The sequence below is a fragment of the Morone saxatilis genome, unplaced genomic scaffold, assembly GCF_004916995.1.
Source record: "Morone saxatilis isolate NCDOM2014 unplaced genomic scaffold, NCSU_SB_2.0 Contig1, whole genome shotgun sequence".
Lineage (NCBI taxonomy): Eukaryota > Metazoa > Chordata > Actinopteri > Moronidae > Morone > Morone saxatilis.
The window spans coordinates 3,902,694-3,913,289 of NW_023339651.1; the positions used below are offsets into that span (position 1 = coordinate 3,902,694).

The 10,596-nt window shown below is 39.2% G+C and overlaps 1 protein-coding gene and 1 long non-coding RNA gene across 2 annotated transcripts; one reads left to right on the top strand and one right to left on the bottom strand.

Annotated features, from left to right (window-relative positions):
- The first annotated feature begins 385 nt into the window (after nucleotides 1-385).
- Nucleotides 386-5,793, top strand: LOC118326116 (zinc finger protein 260-like). The gene is made up of 3 exons (XM_035659036.1): nucleotides 386-594; nucleotides 1,740-1,928; nucleotides 2,607-5,793. Exons 1-3 carry the CDS (start codon nucleotides 492-494, stop codon nucleotides 4,241-4,243), a joined length of 1,929 nt encoding a protein of 642 aa, XP_035514929.1. The 5' UTR covers nucleotides 386-491; the 3' UTR covers nucleotides 4,244-5,793.
- Nucleotides 5,794-6,597: 804 nt separating this feature from the next.
- Nucleotides 6,598-10,297, bottom strand: LOC118326137. The gene is made up of 3 exons (XR_004796623.1): nucleotides 10,157-10,297; nucleotides 8,921-8,992; nucleotides 6,598-8,097 (listed from the first exon to the last, which is right to left on the bottom strand). It is a non-coding gene; the product is annotated as an uncharacterized LOC118326137 (long non-coding RNA).
- Nucleotides 10,298-10,596: the final 299 nt, after the last annotated feature.

The following is a 10,596-nucleotide window of genomic DNA, read 5'->3' on the forward strand; positions in this document are numbered from 1 at the left end:
TACAACCTTTTGTTGTATAATGATGGATCATTTTCCTTGATTCCTTGAGTCCTTGACTTAAGGGTAGTTATATAATAGAATTTGTAACTATATTAAGATATTAAGATAATATGCATGTTTTTTCCCCAAATGTATTTGCTCTTGCTGTTGCTCCTCATAAAGCTGATTTATGAAAAGTGTGTGAAAATGTATTTCTTTACAAAAAAACTTGTCATTCAAGGAGCCTTACCACCTTACCGTGTGCGCGCGCGCGTGTGTGTGTGTGCGTGCGTGTGTGTGTGTGTGTGTGTGGTTGTAGTACCACTTAAGAACACAGGGTGGCGGTGTTTTGCCACCAAACGCTGAGCTTTAAACATATCGGAACAGAACAAAACGAACCCGGAAGCTCTTCCACCTGGGTTGTTTGTTGTTGTGGCTCGTAAAGTGCGTGTGTGTGTGTGTGTGAGCTTTCACAATGCTCTCACATTAAATAAACACGTTACCGGTCCACCATGAGTAAAGTGCAGGTGCTGAAGGCGTTGGTGTCCGAGAGACTGGCGGCCGCTGCGGAGGAGATATTCCTGATAACAGAGAGGAAGCTGCTGCACTCATCAGGTCGGGAAACACAGCACAGCTTTTATTATCATAGGAAGTCTTCATTCTGAAGTGCACATGCTTTACTTGCACCTATATCTTTTTATGACTTCACTGTTCAGCCAATCGATTATGCAATAACTGGTGACGCCATCCCAAATGAACCAGGTTTTAAAAACACTGCATTAAATCAACTTATAGTCCTAGTCATTTATTTATTGGCTGATCATTCATAAAAAGCAACCAGTGTATTGTAGAGAATGTTTTAAGGGTTGATTTGTAAAATCAGATATCTCCGTTTTTATTTATTTTCCTGAATCATGTTTTTTTTTGTGCACTCAAGGGAATATCAATCAAACTGGAGTTGGTTTATTAATTTTAGGAATGTATTTTATCTGTTTTTGCAAATTGCAATTTTTTTTTTAATAACAAAAGTTTCCTTTAAAATAATACAGCTATTTTACCCAGTGAAAATTCTTTTTTAAATTACTTTATAATCCATCAAATGTACATTAAATGGAAATGTGTCTTTGGCGTGTAGGACAACAAACACTTCACCCAACAATACATTACAGTACACAATAATTCTATGATAGAAAGTGACTGAATGGCAAGTGACTGGCATGTAAGCCTTCGTAACCATAACAACACTATACAGCAGTATTAACATAAATAATAATAATGAAAACTATATAAAATAAATGTATATTATAATGAGGTCAGACAAGTTCCAAGGGGCCTATTTAAACAGGCTCTTATTGAGGAGGGTCACAGCTGATGGACTTGACTTAAATTAGCATGGACAATTCACATTAATAAAATATTGCTGTATATTGCTGAGTTAACCAAGAGGCTATTTTTCATCTGTAGTCTCTGGACAGATGTTACAAAGTCACCCTAAAAACAGAATATAAGAGTAAAATAAAAAATATCAGATCCAAATAAGTAAAATAATTTCTAAGCAACAATAATAAAAAATACACAATAAAAGACAAGGAGGTATACCTTGTGTGCTTTTTGTAAAAGATGTTATCTCCACAATCCTTAAAACGACATCTACTCCTTCTACCGCATTAAAAATTCCAGAATCTATAAATATGCTAATTTAGTTCATTTCTAAAGATTTCCTGCTGAACACAAGATGTCTCCTTTCGTCCTTCCTACAGAAATGTCCCCTGAGCAGCAGAGGGCGGTTGTACACAAGAAGCTGTCGGCGGTCGCAGACGAAATCTTTCGGATCCTGGAGATAATGATGGCTGAATATGAGGCCGAGGTCTCCAGTTCCCACGGGGAGATCGGACATCGCCAACTGCTGGACATCACGTTGAAAACGGAGACAAATTTACACACAACAGGTACATTGTTCGCGAACTAATGTTTATATTGCAAGAATTATTCATTCTTTTACAGTTGTTATTGATTGGCATCATTTGATAAATTATTAGACAGTGCACAACAAATGAGGGTGGTTATAGATGCATTGCAGGCAAAATTAAGAAAATGTAAGAAAATATAAAATATTAACCTATAGAACATAAAAAGGTAAATAGAAAAGAATCCACTATAGTTGCATTAGTGTATGGTACAGTTTTTTTGTTCTGTGTCAGACTTTTCACCTTTTTACCCATACAAGCTCCTTATTTTGTCTCAGCTGGTCGGAGTCCTTCTCCTGTTCGGATTTACCCCTTCCTGTGTCACATTCACTGTCGTCCATGTTTATTTTTGTTGCCTTCATGCAAATTTCCTGCTTAGAAGAATCACTTCTACTCACAAATAATGAAAAATATTGCTGAGAGTATGATTTGTGACACAGCAAAATAAACAATAAAACATAATATTAAATTATAGACATTTTTCTATCATCACAGGATATCTATTGTCATTTATTGGCACAGCTCTGCATGAGTGTAATTAGTGATACATCTTTTGTTGCTCATGCACACACAGTCTACAGGGGATAGTGTTGGAAGTTGGTATTTATGTTAATTTACAGTATGCCCAAGATGACCTTTCCTCTTGGATCTTCCCTTCAGACAGACTGCCGCTCTCTGGGTTGGACCGTGAACAAGACGTTTCCTCTGAGCAGCAGAAATGTGAGCAGAGCAGAAGCTCCAGCCAGGTCCAGAAAACATCAAAATTACCACAGATTAAAGACGCATCGACGGAGACAGGCTCTGAGTTAACCCACAGTAACACCTCACATCCTCACCGAATGCAGAGAGCGGAAAAGGGCACCTCAACTGTGACGGAAACAGAGACACGAGGAGAGCGGCGAGGGCTGCCGCATAGCGACGGGGAGGTTCTGTCATCAAAGGATTCAGAAGCTGGAAGTGAAGACAACGATAGTGATGAAGAGCTAAATGAGAAATCTCTCAAATCAAACAAAAGAAAAACATTTCAGGATGCAGATTGTTGCAAAACATGTGGAGCGCCTTTCCTCAAAGAGAAGAAAATGAAAAAACAAACAAGAAAAATGGCTCCAACGAACAAGATTCAAACTACAGGACAGAGCTGCTGCAGAGTCTGCGGGAAGTTCTTCCGGTACAAACGCTCTTTTCTGAAACACGTGCTCCAGCACGAGCAGAGTTCGGATCTGTGTGGAGCCTGTGGAAAACATCTGGATTCCGACAAGAGCTTGAAGGTGCATTTACGGACCCACAACGAAGAATACATCTGCAGGGATGAAACCGATGACAGACAGTCAGAGGCAGAGGGCTCGGACGCCCAGAGCAAAGTGGGCGAAAGCGATGAGGACTGGAGGGAAAGCGAGGGGACTGACAGTGACGACGGAGAGAACGAGAAAGATGAGACCAAAGAAGGATCTTGTTTAGAAAAGTCCAGAACAAAACCTCAAGGATCAAACAAACCTAAGGGATCTAGAAATAAGGATTTATCCCACCTGAAATACCGCTGTAAAGTGTGTGGCAAGTCCTTCTGCTACAGAGCCTCTTTTCTGAAGCACGTGCAAGAAGACGAGGGGGACACGGACCTTTGCGGTGTGTGTGGGAAGCGCTTTGAGTCCGAGGAGAGCTTGAGGCTTCATTTGCAAACCTACATCCGAACAAACGACTGCGAAGTGTGCGGCAAACACTTCGAGAGCCACAATCAGCTGGAGATGCACATGAGAACCCACACGGGAGAGAAGCCGTACGTCTGCACCGTCTGCGGCAAAGCGTTCGCTCAGAACGGAAACCTGATGGGGCACATGAGAGTTCACACGGGGGAGAGACCGTACGTTTGCAGCGTGTGCAGCCAGAGCTTCAGCTTCAAAGAATATATGATGGCTCACATGAGGATCCACACTGGGGAGAAACCGTTTCTCTGCAGCGTCTGCGGGAAAGGATTCAGGCAGAGGGGGACTCTGAAGACGCACATGATGATCCACACGGGAGAGTCCACGCACCGGTGCAGCATATGCGACAAAAAGTTCTACAAGAGCGGAGCGCTGAAGATCCACATGAGGTCCCACACAGGAGAGAAACCGTATCTGTGCAACGTCTGTGGGAAAAGCTTCACGGCGAGCGGCTCGCTGACCAAACATATGGGCGTCCACGAAGGGGAGCGGACGCACTGCTGCAGCGTCTGCGGCAAAGGATTCTTGAGGAAAGAGGACCTGAAGAGACACGCTCAGACCCACGGGGACGATTCCACGCAACTGACGAGTCTTTAGTGCTCTTATAGGAATGTTCAATATTTTAGGAAATGCACATTTGCGCTCTTTCCAAGATTGAGATGAAATGATATTAATAGTTGTAGTCATTTTTCATGCAAACATACCAAATATTGCCTAGTTCCAGGCACGGTACGATATTTTGTGTTCTGTGTGATGCTGCTATCTTGTCTTAGCTTAGCATAAAGACTGGAAACTGGGGGAAACAGCTAGCCTGGCTCTGTCCAAAGTTTAAAAAAAATGTACCTCTAAATCTGTATTATGTACACACCTGATGGAAAGACAGCAAATCTTTCCTAAATGTTGAACTGTTCCTTTAAAGGGTACATAATCAAATTACAGTGCTGAAACTAGGCTAAAGTTAGACACACATTTTTATTTGTTGTATACACCTGGTCTCACGTGTTTAAAAAGAAACATTTCTAATCATTTATTAAATAAATAACAATCATATTTCCAGCTGTATTCAGTGTAAACCTAAGATTTATTTTGCTAACTCACACAACTTTAACGAGTCTTCGTACATCGATACCTCCTTCAGGAAGATTAAATCTTTAGTGTGAAATTATAAAAAAGTCTCATTTTAATACACATTTCTTCCATCAGCTCACTGAAACTGGTTCTGGTATTAGTTGTGTGTTCATTGTTAAAGCCTGCACTGATGCCTAAAGTCTTCGGACATGAAATGAACTCGTATCCCGACATCTACAGGGAAAGGTTGGCAAAGGTTTAATTGGGAACATCTAACTGAGGCTTCATACTAAAGTACAACATTTTCTGAATCTTCTAATTCAGAAAACACCAAATCTAATTGTTGTGTGATGGGTGGGGATTCAGAAAGTAACCATATTGCAGAATGACTTCACTTAAATCACCTAAATTATTTACAGAAAGATTAAGGAACCTCTTTATGATCTATGAGAGCACCAAGACTGCACTTATTACAACTACTTTTCTGTTTGTTTGAGTTTTTCTAAAGAAATCTCCAGTGGTAACTAACCAGTCTAATCTCAGCAAGATGTTCAGTTTAAAGTTTATCCTGTAAATCAGCACTCTGATGTTCAGAGTTTATTTGTGTGATTGACTTTAAACATTTGGTTTAGTCTGAGAAGCTTTGGCTCAATCCAAAATCACATGTACTGTTTCAGATTTTATTTTTTCTTCACAGTCTTTGTTTTTTAAATATCACATCATCAATATTTAGAGATTTATTTACAAAAATTAAACAATCCAATCCAGAAATGCTAAAAGCTTTAACAGTATTCAAAGAAGTGTTTAATGATACTGTAAATCATATCAGATATCACCATATGCATGTGTTTTTACCTTATCACAAGATTGTGTTTTTTATTTTAAAAGTAGAGCTTGCCTTAATGGAGAGTTGTTACAATTTTGTGTGAAAATATCAAATATTGGTTTCCCCTTTACTTATATATTATTTATAATTTCACTGTTTTGTTATATTCATTTCACAATTGTCTTTTATTTCCAAAATCACACAAGATGGTTCTACAGTTTGTTTAAAACCCTCAATAAATGCAGGAAATCTCTCTTTTTGTCACTGTTTACTTGATACAACCTGAGAACGACGTGTCTCCTGTTCAGATCTGAATCAAAAACAACATAATATAGATACATACACATATATATGAGTCATAAGAGATATTTATTTCATATGAACGTGTTGCAGATAAAATGAAAAGTGCAGCAGCCAGGAGACCCAAAGTAACAGCCTGCATTCCGTCCTGGTCTGGACGTGCTGCTCACTGGGTCCTGGTAGAGTCATCTAATGGATCTAATGGATCCGCTATAGCTGCTTTACTGGGAGAACTTAACACGCAGTGCTATCAGCTACTCCCTAGCTGCCTGTTTTTACAGGAAATACGTAAATATGTGGAAGCAAATTTGAGAGAAGAAAATCCTGAAGAAAAATTAGATTTCCATTTCAGGTGCACTTTTCTCCCAACCTAAGTGACAGCACAACTAATCTAAAACTGTTAATGGCTAACATTATATATTATAATTATAATGATGCAGTTGAATGACGTCGATTCTGTTATACTGTACCACACTCTCTCTTAAATACCAGTCACATTCTGAAATCTACAGCGTTAACCAATGTATTTTTCTGTTTTAATAATGAATAAAAATTCAATTTAAACATGTTACTCACTGAGATAATGATGTATATTAGATTGTAATGTGCCTCATGACTATTCTTTGTTTCGATACCCGCATTATATATATGTCCTGCTGTCTCAATATCGGCATCGACCACTGAAGAACCCATAACTCCACTGAATACATGAAGTAAAGCATAATCAACTGGGAGAAAGCAGACCGACTCACAGACGTTCAGTTTAAACACAATTTATTTTTCTGCTTAAATAATTACTTGGATCATCCAGTGTAGGCTATGTTGGTTCGTCATACATGTTGGTACCAGATTTATCATCAACAGTGGATGCTTGGGGTGGTTTGTATGAAAAAAAGACAAACAGTTTTACACAGGAACAGAAAATCAGATTTTTTACCAATGTGTGATCAGTAATGTGATTTAGTAAAAATGATTAGATTTGGATGATGGGGCTAAAAAATAGATTCTCTGTTCTCATGTAATTACAACCAATTAAATAAAGATAAAAGTCATCAAACCGTCAAAATGAAAACAGTCCCCTCTTTAAAACCACAGCAGACTTAAAAGCTTAAACGTACACGTCTAGTTTGCATGATGGGCTTACAGATAGACATTTTTATTTGATGTTGCACACACACGGGGGCTGCTAGCAGTTTGGAGATAACACAACGTACCAGTCTGCAGGTTACATTCGGGGACCTTCCTGAAGCGTAAGAATGAAGCAATCTGCCGCCACTCGAGTGTGGAGTGTGTGTGTGTTTCCATTTTTGTAAAAAATTAAAATAAAAACAGTTATAGATGACAGATGGTTTGGGTTATTATGAGTGCTCACATAGACAGAAGTACCATCAAACCCTCTCTAATTGTATTACAGTGCTTTTGAATTAGGAGAAAAAACAGAAAGCGTTAAAAATAAAGTGACGTCACATGCAGCAAAATATCATTTCTCTGAAGAATGTCCCACAGACAGAGAGTGGAAGAAGCTGTTAAAGAAACGTCCTGTTTAAAATCAAGCAGGTTTTTTTTGTTGTTTTCTTTTTAAATCTCCATTCGTTTCTCGTTTACATACAGCTTTTTTGTTCCTTTTTATATTCATTTGGAAGAGCATGTCAGGTCACACACTCAAGGCTGCTCAAACAGTGTCGACCTCTCAATACAAATGCACCAACTCTGCAAAGCTTCATCAACTCAAATCAGTGCATAAACAATCTGTGAAGCTACTGATTTTGTCTTTTTTTTTTTTCAGATTTTATACAGTGTCATTTATATACAACAAAATCACCCATTTACTATTATATTTCATTTTTAAAAAAACAGAACCACATGGTACACCCCAATACTGTGGGTCCAGGAGGAAAAAATAAACCATAATAAGGCGAGTGTCTGACAGAGTGAATCACACGTCTTCCTTATCTGTCAGTTTGCTTTTTTTTTTCCCGTTTGTGCCGTCTTTGGTCACGGACGCCTTTCGTTCATCAAAGATAAGAAAGTTCCAACTCACGTCCGTGCGTGTCCTTCGGTGTCGTTTCCAACAGTGAGTGTGTTTTGGTGACATGCTCATGCGAAATCAAAGAAAAGTAACTTGTTTTGCGTCGTCTTGCTGTAAAAACCATGCGTTGTAAGTGAAAGCTTCAGACACGTTTTTGGCCGATTGACGAGGCTTCCAGTCCGTTTTTCCTCCCAGGGTGTGATGTGTCGCAGGTGGACGTCAGTGGACCTGGAGGGTAAAAGAGTACAAGCTTACATTAATAAATTGATCAATACTGTAGGGGTTCAGTGCCACAGATGTATGCTTACAGAAAACTTTGCAGTATTCAGAATAGTGCTGAAACGATTCAGAATTAGTTGGTTGACACATTTTTTTATAATCGATCAATCATTTTATTTATTTTCCAAGCAACATGTTAAAACAGTTACTGATTCCAGCTTGTGAAATTTGAGGATTTGGTCTGTTTTATTTCACTGTAAATTAAGTATATTTGGCTTTTGGACAACTGAAAAAAATGCCATATTGAGCTCCGGTGGTCATTTTTAAAATTATTTTCTGACATTTTATATACGAATCAATTAAAAATATGTGACAGATTAGTACTGTGGTTCCCAACATTCCAATAGTGACCACAATAACTGCATTAAGGCCATGTTAAATGAGTGATTTGGATGAATTTCAACCAGATAATTCCTATAAATATTGTTTAGAGATTTAGAGGTTTTTGTTTATTTTTTATACAAAGTAATACTGTATTTATATGTATTATGTATTAAGTATACAAATCATACTTATTTACTAGGCTATTTATTGACAAATTGACAAAGCTTTGGTGACCCCTAGTGGGGTTTTTAATGCACTAGCTGCAATTTTACATTTTCAAAAAGACTGAAAAACATTTCATTTAAACATGTTTAACACTCTGAGAATATAGTTGTATAATTAATCTTAGTGCTAAAATACATTTATAAAGAGACATTGTAAACCATTCCACTACTTTGGTTTCACAGATTGATATTTATTGCTAATAGTCAAGCTTTTAGTATCTTACCTGGTTTAGTTGAGAGCTCTACTGTTACGACTGACTCTTCTTCCCTTGTTTCTTGTTGGCGCCGTCTCCAGGCTTGGTAGAGAGAGAATGAGGTTCATCAAGAAAAAGCAAAGAAAAAAAAACAGAAAGGAAAAGGGGAGAGAAAGAGAAAACCAAAAGTTAGTGTTGTGCTCGGGTAAATATGAACCAGTGTGTGTTAGTGAAGCGCGGTTGAGCTCAACTACTGTTTGTCAGGAGATCACAGCAGCGTGCTGGAAGAGAGACAATTCAAGGAGAGAAATAGGGATGTTAAAATGACTGCAAACATAATCACACATGCATCAATACATGTTAAAAGAGAGAAATTCTATATTAGATGAAACACTTGTAATATTAGCAGTTCTCAAGACCAATCAACGAGCCAGTGGCTAACATACGCTCCGGGAAACACACGGCACGACAAAACCACTGCAAACGGCACAACCTGTATACAGACAGTAAGGCCACTGTAATCCATTATACAGCACTTCACAGACTGCAGCTCAGATTCATTCAGAGATCAGACCTCACAGCATGAGCCCAACGGAAAGACCAGCATGTCAGAATTTGCCTTTTTTTGCTTTCGTCTAGTTTAATATCGTCTAGGTTACATGTACCATATGTACCGCATATTTTAACCAAATCTCCATAAAGTGTGAATTATTGTTAACGTTTCCATCCACGACTGTTTAAACCACTGCTTTTTATTTTTATTTTTAGAATTTCCTGCGTTTAAGTGGATGGAAGGTCATGGAAGTCTGTCTGTGGCCCCTTCTGAATGATCACCTTAGCTCGATAAGCAAGTCATGAAAGACCAAAAACAAGTGTAGTCTGACATGTCTTGGCTAAGTTATGATGGGAAGTTTAGGCGCCATCCTCTTCTTCATCTTCTAATGACAAAAAATAGCTGTACACTCATTCTGGCATAACTTTGCTCTTGAGCTTGGCTAAGCTAGCTTGTAGCTCCAACATTTGAATCCAGTTGAACCTGGATCAAAAGTGCTCTATAGTCCAAGATCAATTCAGGGAATACTTAAACGAATCTGCCTTAAATATGAAGAAAAACACTGAGCTAAACGCTGTGTAGGTCTGCAGAGCTGGGTGTTAATATTCTGAGTGACTTGATTTAGTGTTTGCATACAATTACAGCTTCATGCAGGTGTAAGTGGGCTGCGATAGCTCAGCTAACTAAGTTAAGCGGTTGGTTTTAACGCCAACCTGAGTTTTCCCTTTCTGGGCCTCCTCTCCAGACTTCTCAGCCTTGTGGCCCTGTCGGGAGCGCTTCCCCCTCTTCTTGCCCTTCCCCCCTGTGGCTCCTGCTCCTGCTGAAGCAGTGTCTGCTCCACCTGCTGCCACACCACCACCACCACCACCACCACCACCAACACCAACACCAACACCGGCAGCAGCAGCAGCAGCAGCTCCTTCTTCTGCAAAAGTTTCGCCTTCACTTTCCCTCTTTTCCTCCGTGTTGAACACACGGCGCACCACCTTTCTGATCACCTGTAAGGGGCAGAAGCACGTCATGGGGAGGAAAGCAGGAAAGCATTTTGTGAGGAGAAATAATGGAATGGGGGGTGAGGAGGGTACATAGGAGTGTGTGTGTGTGTGTGTGTGTGTGTGTGTGTGTGTGTGTGTCCTGTGCTGTGTGTGTTCTG